General features: G+C 42.3%; 1 protein-coding gene across 1 annotated transcript; it reads right to left on the bottom strand.

Moving 5' to 3' along the window:
* Nucleotides 1-1,351: 1,351 nt before the first annotated feature.
* LOC139465622 (fibrinogen-like protein 1) lies at nucleotides 1,352-20,709 on the bottom strand. The gene is made up of 5 exons (XM_071247324.1): nucleotides 20,398-20,709; nucleotides 19,108-19,207; nucleotides 9,866-9,954; nucleotides 2,672-2,938; nucleotides 1,352-1,675 (listed from the first exon to the last, which is right to left on the bottom strand). Exons 1-5 carry the CDS (start codon nucleotides 20,707-20,709, stop codon nucleotides 1,352-1,354), a joined length of 1,092 nt encoding a protein of 363 aa, XP_071103425.1.
* Nucleotides 20,710-22,887: the final 2,178 nt, after the last annotated feature.

A 22,887-nucleotide genomic window follows, 5' to 3' on the forward strand; every position in this document is an offset into this window, starting at 1 on the left:
GCTAATAACACTTGGCAGATAGGTATCAACACTTGCATTCAAAGTCCATTTACAACAAGCATGAACTACTCACATCCCCCGCCAATATGTTATATCGGGTGTGTTCAATGCATTAGCTCCTGTGAGTCTAAATCAAAGTCGTTGCCATGGATACTCAAAACAAACTATTTTTAAAATCCCAAACTATCAAAAGGCAATTAGTTCACCACTAGATCTATCTATGTGCCAAGTTTGTCGAAGAAATATTGTACGGTTTTCAAGATCTGCTCCGGGAACGAAATGTGACGGCCGGACGGAAGGACGGACGGACGGCACCGATTCCTATATCCCCCTTCCACTTCGTGGCGGGGGATAATAAATCTGAAAAGAGAGGGGGTCTATCGTTGCTATATTTGAAAATACTAATCTGTTCCGAAAATGCTGGGGAACATAAATTGTTCTTAAGATTTACTGTCTGTCTAAAGTGTAAACCTGTCTCCAATGTTTAACACAGACATGAACTCCATTCAGAATTGTCAGCACTGCAAACCACGGCTACACTATGCGCTATATAATCTCATTTAGTCGTTAATTATTAACATAGAGAAATCTTCAAAGGCGGAAAGCGTGACTAAAATAACTAATTCATTCACATTCATGTCGATACAAACATCAACTTTAACGAGGACATGATAACAAATGTTAATCAAAAATTTCCAGTCCAGCACATCATAAGGTTTGTTCGTGAAGCGTGTTTCAATGTCTAAAATCATTCAAAACACGCTCTAGCAAATATTGATAAATTTATTGTATTCCACAATGGATGTCTATGATTCTTTAAACCTTGGAGCGATAATTAACTTCCAAGCGATTGGACCCTTGAAGATCAAAGACAACAAACAAAATCAAAGTGATTTTTATATAACAAAGAAGAAAAGTCATCTTCTTTCATGAAGTATATCCAAATAAAATGTAATCTTTCAAGCTTTCTTGCTGTCAGATGTCTTCAGTATCGAAATAATAATTATCTGAAAAAGAAACAATTCGGAGCTTCTATCGATCATATATCATAAGTCAAGTTAGCAAAACGATAGGTAAATATTTTCACTAGCAACGTCCGTGATATAATAACTTCCCTGACGCACTTTTCAAAGAAACCCAAATCGAAATGAAGCACGGGAAAGTTGTTATCCAACTTTATATTTCAAAAACATACTCAGGAACCGAGCAGACATGTTTGTTGGGACTGGCCAGGTCATGGATGTCGGATCTGAAGACATGACTGTCTCGGAAACGGGTTGTATTATCCCTGTCGGGTTACACAACGAACAGTCCTTAAACCACCACCCTGACATGTATGCGCGGAAAGTTGTTATCCAACTTTATATTTCAAAAACATACTCAGGAACCGAGCAGACATGTTTGTTGGGACTGGCCAGGTCATGGATGTCGGATCTGAAGACATGACTGTCTCGGAAACGGGTTGTATTATCCCTGTCGGGTTACACAACGAACAGTCCTTAAACCACCATCCTGACATGTGTGCGCCTGCGCAACTTCCGGCGGAACTGTCGTTGTCTATGGTGGAAAATGGAATTCCCTCGAGGTTTGACATGCAGTCGTCGAGAGCGTGGTCGCCTGACTTCGAGTAATGGTTGGTCACCGAAAAGCGATATCCCTCACTTTCGGAAGATACCTACAAACAGAGTATTCCAGGATAACGTGATCATGGTTTTGAAAATATGAATGAAGTTGTATGCAGGTATATAGCCTCTGATTAAATATACGATAAGATTGCCCTCAAAGGTATGGCGATTAAAGGGCGAAGCGAATAATATTCTATCTCCATAGTAAAAGCAACTTTTTTTGTAAAACACTTGTTTACTGCTGGTACTGGTAGACAAACGCTTAGCTTCTAAAAATATATGATTTTGATTGAAACAAACAACTCAATTTGATTTGAAAAAGAGTCCCAGAAGATGGGAGATTAAGAACCAGTAGAAAATGTATACTTGCTTCATTTGGAGCTATAGCATTACACTAATGGCTGGACGGAAGGGTGGGGGAGTGAGTTTGATTTTACGCCACTTCAATCTTTATTTCAAGTACTGAAAAGGCCATAGGCCTATAGTACATATATACATACAGTAGCAATGGGTGCTATAGGAATTACTTATATCGTAACAAAATATCACATCTATAATGGCATCTATACGCCACTTTTACCCATGTCGGGAATCGAACCCGGGTCTTCGGCGTGACGAGCGAACGCTTTAACCATTAGCCTACCCTACAGGGAAATGATATGGTTCTGGAACTGTGATACAGACTAGACTTCTAGCTGAACGTTTATATGCGGCAATGTCTAAATTACTGTTATTTGAAAGTGGACACTAGGCAGTACAGAAATCTGCCACTTTCCGTCAGTTTTAAATCCGTAAATCTACAACAGAAACATCAAGTTTATGTGCCGTACAGTGTAGCTACGTAGTCGCGATACATGTATATAGTTTAAGTCGATCAGGTTTTATTACCCCAGTATGATCCGAATTAAAAATACGGACCAATTTAAGTATTGTCTGGAACAAGGGAAAAGGGGTTATGTAAAATATTTCGAATTTTGTAGAAAACTAGCTCGTCTAGATTTCGCGAGTCACTGACTAACGGACTAGTTGTGTATATCCCGATTCACCTCAAACATGTGATAAAAATGTTGCCTGTAGTTCCACTTGGGTATTTCTGGAGGTTCGACCATAAGGCCCTCGATGCCAAGTAGATGATCTCTACTTGTGGTGATCAGATGAATCTTTTCATTCCCGAGCCAGAAGTTGCGTCCCTTAGAGATGTCACCGAACCCGTCCCTGTAGTCGTTCCAGCCTCGACTGAAGTTGACGTAGGGGGCGTCGTATGCTCGTCGAAGAATGAACAACTCTCCTCCCCACTCCATTTCACAAAAAACCTAAAACATTTATTGCTCGAATTATATGAATCTCATTAAAACCAGAGCTTATTGCTCGCTACCACAACACAAAGATATATGGATATCCCATTACAGAACGACCTTTTGCGAAGTTTGGCCGACCAATCAAATGACAAGCAAGAAGTCGACATTAGCCAAACAGAAATCAGCTTGTTCGAGCTCTGTGACACCAGTTTCAAACTGACGACATCCATTGCAAACTACGCTTTGAAAAATATCAATTCAAAATAACAACTGAACACAAGAAAAGAAAAGATTGTATGGCAATACTTCCCACAGGCTTTTCCGTTTCAAATTTTAATCCATTTAAGCGAGAGATGGACGAGGGTTTGGACGTAATCCGCCGTAAAGGCTGTAACTGTCCTTCAGAATACCTTGTGTTAACCATTTCGAATTTGCATGATTAGAAAACACATTCTGCGTGTGACTTTCCCGATCTGGTAAGCGACGCTCTGTTTGGTCAGATGAAAGGTCGTTCTTACGTGACCCGTCACGGGATGTCCTTAAATCTGTGTTTAGCAGCAGCGAGAACTAAGATCTGATTTTAATGAAATTGGAATTATATGATATTATTAATTATATTGGAAATAGTAAATTTGTTTTGCTTGTTGTTGAACGCCACATTCAGTACTATATCAGAGTAAAGGAAAACACTGAAATAGGCCGATCAAATGACTGGTCGTATTTTCACGTGAATGTTCACTTAGAATGTTAATAGTAGCAAAATACGACAAAGACGAAAATTGCCAAGCCATTTTCCTGCTGCCAAGGCAATATTCACAGCACGGTCGACGTCTAATTGTGATTCTGTAATATATGCCAATCGTAATAAAATAGCTGAAATCAGCAACTGGTTAGGCACAACAGTGATGAAAATGTACAACCTCGTATCAAATAGCGCCAGATAACATTGATGAAGATACCTACCACCTTTCCTTTTAAAATGAATATATACCGTATGCTGAACAGGGTTTACAACTTGGAATATATATTACTACATTGTCAGGAAATGGGATTTAAAGATTACTATTGTCTGGTTACAGTATTATTTCTGGGTACTGGATATGGGACAGGCATATATTGAGAACACTGCAACACAACTGTCATACCGTATTTGCTCCAAAAACGACCGAGTATTAATTTCGCACAAGCCGTTGACCCGGCGTCTTGCATCTTCCCTGAGGCAAGACTATAAAAGTCCAGTTTCCACCCTTGCCGAACTAGGCTGGTATTATGGAGTTATATTTTGGCTGGACTAACGAGTCTATGCATAGTCCACTCAAAATCGCGCACCGAAATCGAAATCAGGTTAGTAAACTGTCGTGCAGATTTCGGTCGATTGCAGGATATGTAAAGCATGTGCACCACCAACTCGTTGTCAGCATACATTTTCCAAGTGTTTTCATGTTTTTACACGTGATTTGATGCACTTCGCGATGTAAGACCCGTTTTATCAGAATATAAATCTTGATTATCGATCAGATCGTCTTGAAACAAATGCAAGTGATACGAGAGGTGGAATAGGATTGGTCTATAGGAGAGGCTAAGGAGGAACATAACTCGTAACAGCCACTGGTGGCGCTACGATCGAGCCCTGGAATTCCAGCCTTGTTCGGCAAGGGTGGAAACTGGACTTTTAAAGTCAGTTATTTCCCTTGCCTCGGGGAGATGGCGTCTTTTAGAGGCCGGTGTGAATTCTGTTTAAGGCTGGCACAGTGACAACTAACTACCTTACCAAATCCCAGATTCTTGTCATACGAAGGGTACATTTGCAGGAAACGGTCATTATTAATCAACAACATATCACTGTATTAGAGACCCGACGTCTAATGGAGGCCCGCTTTTTATTTGTTTGACAGAGCATATAACCTGTCGCGTATTGAAGGGCCTGCGTCTAACAGAAGAATTAAGGTACACAGCTTACTTTTGCGTATGATGCATAAGATGGCTCGAGAATGCAAACGGTCAGAAAGAGTGGGTGAGTTTGGTTGGAACAGTGCGAACAAAGGAAAACCGTTTGATATATGTTTAATATGCAATGCAAGATTTGCGCCATACCCACTGGCCGAGAAGCGGTCACAAGTCATTCCACAGAATGCATATTGACACATGTTAGGTCAGATAATTTACGGGAGTCACTTGAGTTACTCAAAATATAATGGGAATTACCCGGAAGAGGTATTCCCCAAACCTAAGCCAATGAGGTTGGAACCTCCTAACGTCATTGTAGCAAACAACGTTTGATAAGTTTAATCTGCTTGTCTCTTTAGTATATAATGAAACAATTATAGACATTATGTGAGGTCAATACCTGTTTTTCATTGACCCGAAAACAAACCAATATCGACCTGGATCCATAGTGTATTTTTCGAGTGCAAAAGAATAGGTATTGACCTCATATAAAAAGTCTACACTTGTATGTCAAGCAACCTGGGTCACTTCTACCAAACACTTCCATATGCACTTGGCAGAGAGTAAAGATTGGTGTTTCAATCAGGGGCGAAGCGGCTTGTAACGTTGATGTCGACTATTTGTTTGGTCGGCGATCGATACCTATATATACTACTCAAGAGAAGTTAAAGAACACAAGATATATAATACACGATTTAGCAAATTGGTCATGGCATTATGTGTTATAACATTACCATCATCTAATGTTTGGCAACATGTTGTACCACGTCTGGGGTATTGCTGGTCCTCCAGACACTTTCTGGAAACACTTCTGGTAGTCATGCAAATGAATTGAAAACATGAGCAAAACATAGGAATATTGTCGCCCAAACACAACGCTGCACCTGCCCTTAGCAACAACCAACACAATTTTCATGCTCAGCATATGAAAGTGGTGATGTTCATGGTGCACGTGCATGCTTTCCCTTAAGAAGGCGATGACGATGATCGTGTAATCACACTTTCCAAAACCATGCCACAGAGACGACATCTGACTGATGTTGATAGAGGACGAGCTATTGGTTGGCTCCAGGATAGCATTTCTTTACGTGAGGTGGGCAGAAGATTGCAGGTGTCACCCTCTGTCATTCACACCCTTTGGCATCATTTTGCTGCCACTGGCAGAGTGCAAGAGCGACCTCGTTCTGGACGGTCAAGGTGTACCTCACAACGTGATGACCGATACCTGGTTCTCCAAGCACACAGGCACCGTACATCAACAGCAAACAACCTCAGGTTACAGTTAAGGGCTGTCAATAACACTGTCGTTTGTGATCAGACGGTGCGAAACCGTTTACGAGCTGCACACTTGAGAAGTCGACGACAAGCAGTGAGACCACCTTTACGTCCAGTTCACAGAACAGCACGTCTGGCTTGGCGCCGACAACATGTGCGTTGGGACAGACAGCAATTGTCTCGTGTATTGTTTACAGACGAGTCGCGATTCTGTTTGCAGCTCAATGAAGGCAGAATACGGGTGTGGAGAGTACTGGAGAGAGATTCACTGATGCCACAGTACGTGAACGTGTCGCTTTTGGTGGGGGATCAGTGATGGTATGGGGAGGATTCAATGGGAATCACAGGACTCCTCTGTACCATATTGTCAGGAATCTGAATGTTGCCAGGTACTGTGATGAGATTCATGAATTCCTGGTATTGCCCACACTTCGTAAGATTGGTCAAGGTGCTATCCTTCAGGACGACAATGCAAGACCCCATCGCGCTCGGATCATCACTGACAAAGGCAGATAACCGTTGTGCAATGGCCTGCTTATTCGCCAGATCTGGCGCCCATAACATCTTTGGGATGCCTTGAGAAGAGTTGTTCAAGCTAACCATCCACCTCCTGTTAATCTCCAGCAACTTTTAGGATTTCTTCATCAGCAATGGCAAGCAATTCCACAGGCAACACTGCAGAAGCTTGTCCGATCTATGCTCAGAAGATGTCAGGACTGTATTGCTTCCAGGGGTGGGCATACCCGATATTGAAGGAACAGGATTATCCTGAACTGTAGTGTGTGACTTTTGATTTATAGGGTACATGCAGTTCATATTGTTTTGCTCTGGTCAGCTGTATGCCAGCGTTTCTTTCGTTAATGAAATGTCATGATTAAATACTTATCTTTCCCAATCAGTGTTGTTCCTGTGTTCACGATTTATTTTTTGAGTGATTTTGATAACTTATTTGGGTGTTCTTTAACTTCTTTTGAGTAGTATTTATACATGTTTTTGCCGGCATAATTGAATTTCTTTTCTATCATGTATGGCAGAAATGTGTAGAGATAAAATACGACCAAGGCCACTAATAATAAGTATTGTTTTGTCTTGCAATGTTGGTGGTTGTCGGCAGGGGCTACCAGTGCAGAGTGATAGTGTTTGGTCTGTTATCATAGGCTACTTGTCGGGTATTACACAGCTTGTCAATACGCACGGGTTTTACTGAATAAACATTATTCACACAAAATGTTGAAATAACACCTAATTTTCACATGTGTGATTTTCAGCGACTATTTACGTATTAGTTTATTGCGTCGCCTTTTTTCAATATCCCAGCACTATCACAACAGGAGATATAAACTGGGCGGCAAAAGAAAATATAGGTCGAGTTCCATGATCGATAAAAAAATAACAAGATGAGGTTTTGTTGTGAATTATAATATAATCTAGGGAGGGTAACAAATGAATGATCAACCACAGTTTGAATGAAATTGTGAAATCATAGGTAATGTAAGCTCAAGGTATACAATGATGGGATAGGAAATTTCATTTTCAAAAGTTGTCTGAAATGTCACCCAAAAATTGTCAGACACACTACAAGTTCATTGACGACACAGTTGCCTTCGGTAGCATGTATGACGTCCAGCTGCCTCAATGCATGCGGTGATACGCCGCCTCATCGATGACGTCAGTCTTCTGGTGACGTGGACTGGAATCCGTTGCCACTCGTCTCTCAGGGCCTGCTGCAATTCTTGTCCGTTGACGGGAGGCTGATGGCGTGCTCTAATCTGTCTGTCAAGATGGTCCCACAGATCTTCTATAGGATTCATATCGGGTGAGTGTGCAGGCCAGCGCAAAACGTCAACGTTCTGCTGGTTTAGAAATTTCCAAGTTAGTCTTGCAGTATGGGGCCTGGCATTGTCGTGTTGAAACAATGATCCCTGCTGTTAGTTTTGTAAGAACGGAAGTACAACTGGCTGCAACACTTGGTCTCTGTACTGCACAGCGTTCAGATTTCCCTGTACCATCACCAAATCAGTCTTCTGATCTCCACAAATACCGCCCCACACCATGACACCTCCCCCGCCGAATGGATGGACCTCTCGAATACACATCGGAGCCAAACGTTCCCCTCTGCGTCGAAAAACCCGTTCTCGGCCGTCATTTCGAAACAAGTTAAACCGACTTTCATCAGTAAACAGCACTCGACGCCAATTTCTCACTTGCCAGCGTCAAACCTGCCTCGCCCATCGCAGTCTCAGGCGTCGATGTTGAGCAGTCAGTACCATTCCTCGGAAAGGACGATACGTTCGGATTTCAGCAGCCCGAAGTCTTCGTAGTACTGTACGTTTCCCAACGCTGTTGCTGCCGTCGCGGTCGCCGTTATGAATCTGTTTCGCAGGTGAATGAGCCGTATCTGACCGTCTTCCAGTGGTGTTTTTACTCGAGGTCGCCCGGTTCTAGGCCTGTCCTGTGTCCTCCCTGTCTGCCTGTGCCGTTGAATCAGCCTGGCTACTGCTAATGGTGTACAACCAAACCCTCTGGCAATTTGGGCCTATGTTGCCCCCATTTCGGCCATACCGATGGCTCACTCTCTCTGCTCCTGTGACAGTCGTGGCATTTCTTTTGTGTGCTTTCATCACGTGTGGTTATACCCTGCAGACGAACATTTATACAGCTAACATGCACGTGCAGTTTATGCCATAGGCGGGAGACCTGTTTCACCATTTTTTTGTCACCGCACGAGCGCCGTCAAAGGTGGCGCGTTCGGGTGAGGTGTTTTATGGTACCTATTCCCAATACCCACTTTCGACTAGTTCTCGCTGTTTTTAGGAAAATTACAAATTGCCAACCTATACTTTGCCGCTTAGTTTATTTGGCCTTAAAAGCGAATGCAGCAATCACCAGGGTATTAACTTGACAGCTTACTCTTACAATTATATTGTAAGCATATACATTCAATATATTATTTGAGAGTATTTGTGAGTGGCTTCGGAAAATAGAACCACTAGACCGGGTTTGGCCGTGGTAAAATACTCTTAATTCACTTAAAGTTGTGTTTGTTGTTTACGCCGCACTCAGCAATATCACGGGAACCTATAACTATTGAAGTGTGGATCAGACAATGATTGACATCGTGGACATCCATCCACGCAATTTGGGTACGATGACAATGAACCGAGACCCGTGAAGATCGGGGTAGAATAGGTCTTCAGCAACCCATGCTTGCCTTAAGAGGTGACTATGCTTGTCGTAAGAGGCGACTAACGGGTGGTCAGGCTCGCTGACTTGGTTGATGCATGTCATCGTATCCCAGTTGCATGGATCGATGCACATGTTATCGATCACTGGATTGTCTGGTCCAGACGCGATTATTTACAGATCGTCATAATATAGCTGTAATATTGCTGAGTGCGGCGTCAACAAGAAACAAACAAACAGTGAACCGAGCCACCAAACCTCTCGCGGTATAACGAAATGGTTTAAGATCTTCATCTCGGAACTGTATTACTGATACCTCGGAGTACGATGACACAGAATCAGCCAGGTCCGACTCATACGTTGTGACCACTCCATTCTCGCTTGCCTCTCCCAACAAGTATAGCAAACTACTGACTCCCAATTGAGTGAAAAGAGTTCCAACAATTGCGTAATATAAACCTGATACTCGCTCACTCGCTCTCTTGACAACACACTCACTTGGGCACCCACCAACTCACTCACTCAATGGATACGCACCTGAAAGGGGTACGTCGATGCATTGGGGTGGATGGTAAATACGTCATTCATGCCGTTGTAATGTCCAGAATCAAAACCATCACTGCAGTCTGAAACAAACAATCAAACAAACAAAGTTTCAGCAGCTGGTTGACACAAGAGTGGGCAATCAAACCTGGGTATTAATCGGCGGTTAGAGATTCTCACAACACTCCTCATTTAAGCGTATCGATATCTTGCACTTGCTACAGATTTAGAACGATGGATCAGAGCCGCAAATGAGAGATCGTCACTTTATCGTGGACAGTGCATTTATGTTCCAGTTTTTGTGCTGCAGAAGTTTTGGCGTCGTGCAAGGATTGCGTGCGGCACGTTCGCATCGTGCAGTGATCGAGAACTCGTGACAGCACCTCAACGAGAAAACGGTCACTCGTGACGCTGTAATGATAGACCTTGGAGTGATACGTCATGTATCATTCGTGACCAACTCGTGTTATTCCGGGAGAAGCCGAATAGCGACTCGTGCCCCTCCCATGGACATTTTTGCGACCGGGTTCCGTCTTAGCGCAGACGGGCATACCTAAAACAATTGTCAACTCGTTGCGTAATGGTTCACATTTATTTCCCCATATATTATATATATTTCAGATGCAATTTAAAGCACATCGCGACATGCGGAATTATACAGTATGATTCAGCACATTTAACTGTGTCTTGGGTATATTTTTAGATGCAAGACATATGTAAAATCAAAAATTATTTCTGAGAGATTCTTTGACGAAGAATTTGAAATCATACGCGCATTCTGATTGGTTTGTCTTATTTTCGCACATAACATTCATCGATAGGGGGACGAGTCTTCTTGCAGGTTACGGAAAGGGGCAAGTGGTGACGGAAAGGGGCGAGTGGGACAAATGGTCATGTATCTCAGGACGGGATCACGAAACGCAACCTTTCCGTAGCATATTCTTATTATTTGGACTATTGAACGGAGTGAGTGGACGGAGGATTTACTCCTAATTTGGAAATATACTGCGTCAAATTAAAAACTTCACATTTTAAAAAGTAATCCCATATACGACATACAACGGACAAATGTATCAGAGAAGGTAATTTTTAATCATTAATGGCCAAAGAAGGATTTTAATTAACGGTGGTAACCATAATTTGTTCCAAGCACCTACGTTATTCGGTAATAACATCAACAGTTTAAATCATAAGTCCCAAGCACGAGAATCTGATGGCACACAAGTTCAGTAGCGTGTTTGGCCACCATGTGCGTTGACAACTGCCACACAACGCCTCCGCATGGACCTTGTGATGCCTGTGAACACATGATTGGGAAGACGACACCATTGTTGCTGCAAAATGGTGCCAAGATCTTGCAAATTCTGTGGTTGGTTCTGGAGAGTGCGCAGACTTCTGCCAAGAGTATCACAGACCTGTTCGATGGGATTGAGGTCGGGAGACCTTGACGGCCAGTCCATGACGTTGACTCCCACATTCTGAAGGAAATTCCTTGTCAAAATTGCTGTGTGGGGTCTGGCATTGTCGTGTTGGAAGATCAAACCGGGTCCATGTGCTGCCATAAAAGGCAGAAGTTCTGGTGCCAGTACTTGGTCGCGGTAAGCAGCAGCGTTGAGGTTGCCACGGATGACAAGAAGCCTGGAACGTGCATTGCCACAGAAAGCACCCCACACCATGACACTTCCGCATCGAAATCTGTCAACTTCCTGTACACAACACTGGGCGTAACGTTCATGACGGGGCCTCCACACCCTCGCCCTACCATCAGCAAATCGAAGATTAAATCGGGATTCATCACTGAAGACGACTTGCTTCCAATTCCTCTGAGTCCATCGTAAGTGTCGCTGTGGCCACAATTGACGTTGACGTCTGTGTAATTGAGTCAGAATCGGCCCGCAGTATGCTCGTCGTGCTTGAAGGTGAGTAGTTCTCAGACGGTTTCAAACAGTTTGCGCACTCAGTCTACACCTAAACAGTTCATTTCTGGTTGATGTAGCCGTCAAAAATAGGTTACGGAGGTGACGTAAGACAATCTGACGATCCTCTACATGTGAAGTCACACGTGGTCGACCTGGCCGAGGGCGATCAGCGGTGATACCCGTTTGCTGTAGACGCGTCTGTAAATCATAAACAGTCCGTCGACTACAACCCATCGTCCTTGCGACTTCAGCTACGGACGTTCCCGTCTGCAACATGCCGATGGCACGTTCACGTTGCACATTTGAAAGGCGTGGCATGACAAATGGCCGTAAAGACTTTTGTTTTCTTGTGTTTTTCTTTTTTTTTTGTTAATGACTGCTAACAAGTATGGCTGAAAACACGTGCGGTATTATGGCCACGTGACCAGTTGCACGTGAAAAAATACTTTTGCCACTATAGTGCTGTGCACATGATTTTGATCGATTCGCCTGCACAAAAACGGGTGTTATCTGAAGACAATACTAGGCCATTACTGTTTAAATACACAATAAGGGCCCACAATGATAACTGGTCAAAATGTTAAAATTTTAGGATTGTGAAGTTTTTAATTTGGTTCAGTATATTTCAACGCTCATTCAAGGGGACACCCTATGAGGTTCACAATTATACCATGTTAGGCATTGAACCTTGGTCTTCGGCGCGACGAGTGAACGCTTGGACCTCTAGGCTACCCAACCGTGCTTGTTTGGTATTGTTATGTGTTGTATTGTTGAATCAGATACATATTGTGAGATTATTAAATGTCAGTGTAATATGTTAAAGTAACTTGAAAACGCGTTTTGTTTGTTGTTTAACGCCGCACTCCGCAATATTCAAGCTATATGACGGCGGTCTGTAAATAATCGAGTCTTGAACAGACAATCCAGTGATTGACATCATGAGCATCGATCCACGCACTGGGATACGATGACATGCATCAACCAAGCCTCTTACGACAAGCATAGTTGCTTTTTACACCATAAATGTGTTCTTGAAGACCTATTCTTCCCCGGATCTTCACGGGTCTTAAATACATGTAAATTATGACAAAAGGGGTATCGTCAATTCTTCAAGGGTATGTATACACAATATGTCTGAATACATTTGTTCGATATATGGTGTAGTGGTAACGCGTGTCAAAGCTTATGAAATGAGTCCATGTATGACTATGGAATACCAGAAGGGACATTGTCGCCTACGTGAAAGCCACCCTGATCCGTGCACGATCTTTGTCCGAGCAGAAGCACTGCTTAAGAGGATGTATCGGATGCCCAGGGTCGCTGACGTGGATGTTGGGTTTTCGTCTTACCCCACTTGCGTGCATCAATGCTCATGACGTCAATTACTGGATTGTCTCGTCCAGACTTGATTATTTACAGACCGCCGTCATGAAGCTGGAATATTGCTGATTGCGGCATTAAACAATTAACAAGCAAGCATTGTCTGACACTGAAGCAATGTATAGAACAGATACAACAATGCTATGGCTCATGGTGCACAGTATGTCGAGCGAGAAGCGCAGCCATTTGTTCGATGTAAACAGAGTGTTCACTGGTCACAGAACTCGCTGGCGCCAGTCCGTCGCGTGATTCGTTGGTAAAAATAGCGACAACGCCACAAAGTGGCCCATGTACTTATAGTCTATTAGATGGGGTCATACATTAGATATTGATGACGCAAATGATGTTGATGTAAGCTCAATGTTGGAGCCAAAGTTATACACGACGCTGAAGCCACTCTGAGATTTGAACCCGGGACCAGTTGAGTCTGGTCTGAGGCCGCTGGGCCACCCACGTCCCATTTCTCCACGTAGCCTCAAGCTGTCTGCCCCCATCGTGTCTTAAAACAAGAAAACAACCAACGCAGATTTTGTTGATATTGTCGATAAACGTTCGTGCATCCGCGACCGCTGTCTTGATACGACCGTCTCTGAATTAACAAGGGAAATCGCCTGGCGGAAATTAATTGTTACCGAGGATTATTTTCTTGTAAAGGTCCATTAAAACAATTTTACTACTTGTGTTTTTAATAAAAACAAATAGAATTGAGTAACAAACACACAGGAAATAAGATATAATTGTTTTACACACGAACGTGTTAGTTGAATTATGTATCGGGTTTTGTCATATCGTCAATATGGTTGAAAAAGGGGGACATGCTCCAGCTACCGCAATCGTTACTTGACGTTCCGAAACATGCGCTGTAATAACAGACTCACAAGGTGAGCATTGAACAACACGATTCCAGAAAGCTGGTAACAAAAGGGGATCTCAAAGGAAAGCATTTCCTATAGGAAATGAAGTTTATTTCATGGATAAAGGTTTTTTCTTCAATTCAATCCCACGCCGTGATATCGATATAGCTGAAACAGTGTTCAGTGGGGCGTTAAACCAGACTCATCTTTTCACTATCTGAACATACTCTCTGAAACCAAGTATTGTGGAAGGGAATGTGAGAGGAAAGCTTCCATCTTCTTTACCTATAGCCCGACATTCCTTATGTGGCACATTAATACCAATCTGAATTGTAATCAAGCTCTTGATTTCAGCAACTACCCCATCATAACAAAACAACGATGTTCAGAGATAACTGCATTAAACACTTGTCTTTGAACAACAAACAAGTCAAACAAAACCTCGGACACGCAACTGGGGTTCATGCAGTGAAACTGGGGAGCACTGTTTACACACACGCACAACGATAACAAAGGAAAAACCCAAGATAAGATAATATAAGAACGGTTCGAGGAGTTGATTGTTATACCAACAAAATACATCCACAGTGTCCGTCCGATGTACCCAGTGACTTCAGTTTTGTTTTTATATTGAAATCGGCCACAGCTTATTACTTGCAAGACCTTGCATTACTTATTGATCATGATGCCGTTGTACTAAGCGATCTTAGCGCTAAGGTGATCGTAATTCCCATACCTTAACATAGACATACATCGTAGGCTAAACTTGTTTTATACAACGGCATCCAGGACCCTGTTCCACAAAGAGATCTCAGAAGCGAGCCATCAGGGGCTGAGATTTTAATTTTCTAAAAACAAAGCTGAGATTTTGTTTTTACGGCAAATTTCAAATTCATTCTTGAAAGACTGTAACAATTTTGGATGTAGGGAATTTTGAAACAAAACAATGAAAAAAGCAGTGTAATATGGCATTTTTTAAATATACCGAGTCAAATTAAAAACTTCACATTTTAAAAAGTAATCCCATGTATGATATACAACGGACAAATGTATCAGAGAAGGTAATTTTTAATCATTATGTCCAAAGAAGGATTTTAATTAACGGTGGTAACCTTAATTTGTTCCAAGCACCTACGGTATTCGGTTATAATATCAACAGTTTAAATCATAAGTCCCAAGCACGAGAATCTGATGGCACACAAGTTTAGTAGCGTGTATGGCCACCATGTGCGTTGACAACTGCCACACAACGCCTCCGCATGGACCTTGTGATGCTTGTGAACACATGATTGGGAAGACGACGCCATTGTTGCTGCAAAATGGTGCCAAGATCTTGCAAATTCTGTGGTTGGTTCTGCCAAGTGCTTCCCAGGCGTGTTCGATGGGATTGAGGTCGATGGGACCTTGACGGCCAGTCCATGACGTTGACTCCAGCATTCTGAAGGAAATTCCTTGTCAAAATTGCTGTGTGGGGTCTGGCATTGTCGTGTTGGAAGATCAAACTGGGTCCATGTGCTGCCATACAAGGCAAAAGTTCTGGTGCCAGTTGAGGCACCAACCAGCAGCGTTGAGGTTGCCACGGATGACAAGAAGCCTGGAACGTGCATTGACACAGAAAGCACCCCACACCATGACACTTCCGCCTCGTAATCTGTCAACTTCCTGTACACAACATGACGGCGCCGCCACACCCTCGCCCTACCATCAGCAAATCGAAGATTAAATCGGGATTCATCACTGAAGACGACTTGATTCCAATTCCTCTGAGTCCATCGTAAGTGTCGCTGTGCCCACAATTGCTGTTGACGTCTGTGTAATTGAGTGACGTAAGACAATCTGACGATCCTCTGCATGTGACGTCACACGTGGTCGACCTGGCCGAGGGCGATCAGCGGTTGTACCCGTTTGCTGTAGATGCGTCTGTAAATCACAAACAGTCCGTCGACTACAACCCATCGTCCTTGCGACTTCAGCTACGGACGTTCCCGTCTGCAACATGCCGATGGCACGTTCACGTTGCACATTTGAAAGGCGTGGCATGACAAATGGCCGTAAAGACTTTTGTTTTCTTGTGTTTTTCTTTTTTTGTTAATGACTGCTAACAAGTATGGCTGACAACACGTGCGGTATTATTATGGCCACGTGACCAGTTGCACGTGAAAAACAACATTTGCCTCTATAGTACTGTGCACATGATTTTGATCGATTCACCTGCACAAAAACGGTTGTTGTCTGAAGACAGTACGTGACCATTACTGTTTAAATACACAATAAGGGCCCACAATGATAACTGGTCAAAATGTTAAATTTTTAGGGTTGTTACGTTTTCAATTTGGTTCAGTATATATAAAAGACCATTTTTTACAATCCCATGTGTAGCAAAACCCAGTCAACTTGGCATGTTTGTACTCGCATCTACTGGAGGAATGTACCTTTCAATTACTGAGATGATGTGGATGATGGACATAAGTAGCATAACCTTTGATGTCAACTGACTGAAAAAAAAACGTTTCCAAAAGGAAAGTTGGAAACGTTGGGTCCAAACCCCGAATAGTGTTACAAAACTAAACTGACAAAACTGCTTGATTGTTGGGTGTAATGGAAGAAGATTAGCCTTTAAAAGTGAGAGGCAAGGAGACTATGATCTGTGTTAGCATTAAACACAGTCTGTGTTTATTGACGTACAAGTATATGGGGATAAACTTAGTCATAGAAGTGGTCACATTGATATTTATCGTTTATGTTTATATATTTATGTCTTTGAACTGATATACATGTAGTTATTGCTGTACATGTATACACCTCGTCATAAATATCGTGCATGTTTGCGTTGAGCATGCTTGTACCAGGTTTTAGGCATAAATTAAGCTTTATTTTGACCAACCAGTGAAATGCCCAAGCGTCCAGTGCCTCTGAACCAAAGATTCAAATTATTGGTATGCACCAGACGGGTATGTCATGTCGTGCTATTGGAGCACAACTGAACATTAATCACGCTGTCATCAGCAGGCTAATACGTAAGTATACTGCTTCCGGTGTAGTGAAGGATGCACCGAGGTCTGGACGTCCCAGAAAAACCAATGACAGGGAAGATCGTGCTCCCGTACGCCAAGCCAGACGAAGCCCAAAGTCTACTTGTACACAGTTACGACATAGATGGCATCCATACAACAGAGTGTCCGTCAGCACCATCAGACGAAGCCTCAATTCTGTAGGATTGAGAGCAAGACGATCAATCAAACGTCCAGTCTTCACAAATCAGCACCGCCATGCCCGTTTAGCCTGGTGCCAAGCACGTGCTCGCTGGAACCTGAGGATATGGAGAAGGATCTACTGGTCCAATGAAAGCAGATTTTTGCTGCAGCATACAGACGGGAGGGCACGAGTTTGGAGGCAGAGAGGCACAGCATATGATCAGAGGAACATTTAAGCTGATGTTCCATTTGGGGATGGATCCGTCATGGTGTGGGGGTGTTCTTCCTACGATTGTAAACTTGACCTCATCACAGTTCCCGGAACATTGAATGGACAGAGGTACCAGAACTTGATCCTGGACGGTGCTATTGTGCCTCATTTCGATAACCATGCTCTCGCAAACATAAATCCTATTGAGCATTTGTGGGACATTTTGGGACGTAGGGTGAGATCAAGGGATCCTCCAGTTCAGAACCTTCATTGCACGATGAGTGGCAGCAGATCCCCCGACAGAGATTCAGACGTCTGGTGACCAGCATGAGACCGCGTGTAGAACATGTTATCCAAGTGCGAGGCGGTTACACCAGATACTGAGTTAGCCAGTCATTGTGGACCTTACTAGTATGTTCGACATTAATGAAATGTGAACTGTGTTGTGTGTCTGTTGTAACGACTACGGCAGCCATACCTATTTCATCTTATTTCACGGTGATTTTAGTGAACTTTAGTTTGCTACAATTAAACCCTCAATTAGTGCTCAAATTCGGTCTTGTGTTGTCAATTTTCTGACTGCACGCTCACACGAGGCCATATAAACAGTTTAATGTGCTTTTCTAAGCACCATTTTTATGAGGTTGAAGATCCAGTTTTACTAAGTGAAAAAAAGTGGGTGGTGCAATATTTATGAGGAGGTGTATATATATCGTGTAATAAAATATCCAATAAAGCTTGGTATTGTCTTCAAACATGTAAATTTGCTCTTTGAATTGATTTTGAACCGGATGTCCACTCAGATGAGAATGAAAGACTGAGCCAACTAAACAACCCATTCCCACAAGCTCTAACTGATTTTGAGTACCTTGGGAATAAATATTAGATCAAGTGGTATGACAACAGATACATCATGGTTATGTTCAATGACGTGGTAATGATTTGCAATTTGCTGATTAAAGTACCATCCCTTGCATCTTCAGTGTGTATTGTTATAACATAATTAAACACTTCTGAGGCTGAGGATGTATAAGTATGCTGAAGATGGGCATTTCATTTTGGGCTATGCATCAGCTTATTTGCAAGTGTTTAAAAATTGATTTCTTCTAAGCTTCTTCAGTTCATAGATTTTAGACCTTTCTTGTGTACATTTTGATGTAAGATGTAAGAAATGATATTTTCAAATATGCTAGGTGTCTAATTTTATGTCTCGTTAATGGAAAAGTGATCCTATGAGACCAAATGACCTGAAGATATACGGGATAGGCCGCGTAAAGAATCAAATAGATCTGTTAAAATCATTATGTAGCCGCAGATCAAAGACATCCGGAAACTAGCCGAAATATTAAGGACTCGCCGAAGCGTGTGAAACATCCCATACGTTCGCGATTGGAAACATGAAACGGTGTGCGACCTCTATGTGCAAACACACTTGTGACAGCAGTTGGAGATGTTTTTAGTAGTAGTTTAACATGAATATCCCACTCAGACACAGTATACTGACTCCGAGCCGACAAGTCCTTGTTTTCGCTCCTTAATGCCGAGCACCAGGCAGGGTAACAACAAGTACTATCTTTTAACGTCTTTTGGTTTGACGCGGCCGGGAATCGAACTCTCCGGGTGGACGCTGTACCACTCGACCACGGAGGCGGTCGCGTTCAATATGAAGTATACCTACCTTGCATGAGGCGTTCACACTTGACACCCACGTAGCTGTTGTAACATCGACAAGAGTTGGAAACCTGGTTGTACACTCCTCCATTGAGACATGGCGGTTCCTGGAGATTATACAATAGTATTAATGTTAGAACTTATAACGCAGATATTCATATTATTAATTTATATTACATTTTTCTCCTGTAATACAGGGAAACATCTTTAACCAAATTATGTTTGTTTTGTGTTTGTTTGTTGTTTAACGCCATACTCTGCAATATTCCAACTGTATACTGGAATAAAAACGGCTCCACTGGCCGGGGACCAAATATAAACCGCATTTAAGCAGATTCTAGTACCTGTATAAGAGCGTATAATAATAATAATAATAATAATAATAATAATAACGACGACGATGATGATGATGATGATGATGATGATGATGATGATGATGATGATGATTTTGCATCAAAATGTAAATATGAAATGTAGATTATGCCCAGCTTTGTCACAAACACAGTATCTTAAGCAACATGATAGCTGTAATTGCCTTCTTCGCCATGCTTGTGGTTTTGACACAGACATCAATGCATGGTATGGCCCAGAATATGTGGAGGGCGTCATGGAAATGCCAATCAAACAGTTGCCAATAAACCGGCACCTATTAATAGTGTCAGCTTCATTATCTGTGTGATAGTAGAGACAGGTGTTCTGTTTGTCAGTCCTGTACTCTATTGTCGTGTTTCCAACTATGAATCACACTAGTTATGTCATAATGTAGCACATATCCGAAAAAGTTAGTGGTGCTTTATAAATGTCCATGGGTATATATCGAATTTATCGGCAGTAAAAGGCAAACATGGTATCTATATTAGTCCATCACAGGTTTCTGACGAGACCAGAAAGGTACACCAGCAATATGTCGAACATCGAGTAAATAGTGTTCGAATAAAAAAATTTTTTTAAACGATCACTTTTGAGACGCCCCGCATCTGTTTTAGGCGATACGCATTCTGTATTTTGGATTTGATTTGACCTTTAGCTCTTGGCCTGACATCAACAATGTCATGTAGCTTCCTTCCCGAATACAGACGTTGTTTCGATACAGGACACATAATGAATACTCTTGAAGCACATTCATAAAATATCACCAGCGAACAACAATTGTGATTATAACACCCCAACGTTCTATATATTACACCTAATTTTAACCCAAACCTACCCAATACCAACAAGACTTACCAACTTTGACACATATAAACAAGCCTACAGTCGCATTCAAATAGATGAAGAAGTAAGCGCTGCATCTTACCTGGTCAGAATTGAAATGAAGGTAAGAGTCCATACACTCAGCGTCAAGGAGAACCACATCATTTATGTAGCATGTCCGCGTGGACGGGTGGACACTAAATGACTTACACCCTTCGTCTTGAAGACACTTGGATGCACAGAATAGTCTTATGCTCCTGTGGAAATGCGGCAAACTGAGGGCAATGGCAGTAGTTCCCACTGGGTCGAAACAGGCATTAACTTTTGCAAAGGAGCCTGTCGATACTGAAAAGATGCCGGTTATCCACTCCGCAGCCAGAAAGATGATGACCGTCAATATTGGTTCTAATCCCATTGTAGTTGTGAGGTTTAGAACACAGAAGTGGTCCAAGGCAATAGTTGGCTTTTATTTCGTCTAGTAGAACAGAATAGTTGCCCTTGTTTCGTCTAATATAACACAAATGTTGCTCTTGTTTCGCCCAGAACAGAAAAGTTACCCCTGTTTCGTCTAGAATAACACAAACGTATCCTTGGTTTCGTCTATTAGAACAGAATAGTTGCCCTCGTTTGTTCTTGTAGAAGAGAGAGGTGCCTTTGTTTCGTCTAGTAGAACAGAATCGTTTCACTTGTTTCGTCTAGTAGAACACAAATGTTGGCTTGGTTTCGTCTAGTAGAACAGAATAGTTGCCCGTGTTTCGTCTAGTAGAACACAAATGTTGGCTTGGTTTCGTCTAGTAGAACAGAATAGTTGCCCGTGTTTCGTCTAGTAGAACACAAATGTTGGCTTGGTTTCGTCTAGTAGAACAGAATAGTTGTCTTTGTTTCGTCTAGTAGAACACAAATGTTGCCCTTGTTTCGTCTTGTAGAACAGAATAGTTGCCCGTGTTTCGTCTAGTAGAACACAAATGTTGGCTTGGTTTCGTCTAGTAGAACAGAATAGTTGCCCGTGTTTCGTCTAGTAGAACACAAATGTTGCCCTTGTTTCGTCGAGTAGAACAGAATAGTTGCCCTTGTTTCGTCTAGTAGAACAGAATAGTTGCCCGTGTTTCGTCTAGTAGAACACAAATGTTGGCTTGGTTTCGTCTAGTAGAACAGAATAGTTGCCCGTGTTTCGTCTAGTAGAACACAAATGTTGGCTTGGTTTCGTCTAGTAGAACAGAATAGTTGTCTTTGTCTCGTCTAGTAGAACACAAATGTTGCCCTTGTTTCGTCGAGTAGAACAGAATAGTTGCCCGTGTTTCGTCTAGTAGAACACAAATGTTGGCTTGGTTTCGTCTAGTAGAAAAGAATAGTTGCCCGTGTTTCGTCTAGTAGAACACAAATGTTGCCCTTGTTTCGTCGAGTAGAACAGAATAGTTGCCCTTGTTTCGTCGAGTAGAACAGAATAGTTGCCCTTGTTTCGTCTAGTAGAACACAAATGTTGGCTTGGTTTCGTCTAGTAGAACAGAATAGTTGCCCGTGTTTCGTCTAGTAGAACACAAATGTTGGCTTGGTTTCGTCTAGTAGAACAGAATAGTTGTCTTTGTTTCGTCTAGTAGAACACAAATGTTGCCCTTGTTTCGTCGAGTAGAACAGAATAGTTGCCCTTGTTTCGTCTAGTAGAACAGAATAGTTGCCCGTGTTTCGTCTAGTAGAACACAAATGTTGCCCTTGTTTCGTCGAGTAGAACAGAATAGTTGCCCTTGTTTCGTCGAGTAGAACAGAATAGTTGCCCGTGTTTCGTCTAGTAGAACACAAATGTTGGCTTGGTTTCGTCTAGTAGAACAGAATAGTTGTCTTTGTTCCGTCTAGTAGAACACAAATGTTGCCCTTGTTTCGTCGAGTAGAACAGAATAGTTGCCCTTGTTTCGTCTAGTAGAACAGAATAGTTGCCCGTGTTTCGTCTAGTAGAACACAAATGTTGGCTTGGTTTCGTCTAGTAGAACAGAATAGTTGCCCGTGTTTCGTCTAGTAGAACACAAATGTTGCCCTTGTTTCGTCGAGTAGAACAGAATAGTTGCCCGTGTTTCGTCTAGTAGAACAAAATAGTTGCCCGTGTTTCGTCTAGTAGAACACAAATGTTGGCTTGGTTTCGTCTAGTAGAACAGAATAGTTGTCTTTGCTTCGTCTAGTAGAACACAAATGTTGCCCTTGTTTCGTCGAGTAGAACAGAATAGTTGCCCGTGTTTGGTCTAGTAGAACACAAATGTTGGCTTGGTTTCGTCTAGTAGAACAGAATAGTTGTCTTTGTTTCGTCTAGTAGAACACAAATGTTGCCCTTGTTTCGTCGAGTAGAACAGAATAGTTGCCCTTGTTTCGTCTAGTAGAACAGAATAGTTGCCCGTGTTTCGTCTAGTAGAACACAAATGTTGGCTTGGTTTTGTCTAGTAGAACAGAATAGCTGCCCTTGTTTCGTCTAGTAGAACAGAATAGTTGCCCGTGTTTCGTCTAGTAGAACACAAATGTTGGCTTGGTAACGTCTAGTAGAACATAAATGATGCCCGTGTTTCTTCTTGTAGAAAAGAATAATTGCCCGTGTTTCATCTAGTAGAAC

The sequence above is a fragment of the Haliotis cracherodii genome, unplaced genomic scaffold (assembly GCF_022045235.1).
Source record: "Haliotis cracherodii isolate W230 unplaced genomic scaffold, xgHalCrac1.p SCAF_18, whole genome shotgun sequence".
In the NCBI taxonomy this organism is placed as follows: Eukaryota; Metazoa; Mollusca; class Gastropoda; order Lepetellida; family Haliotidae; genus Haliotis; species Haliotis cracherodii.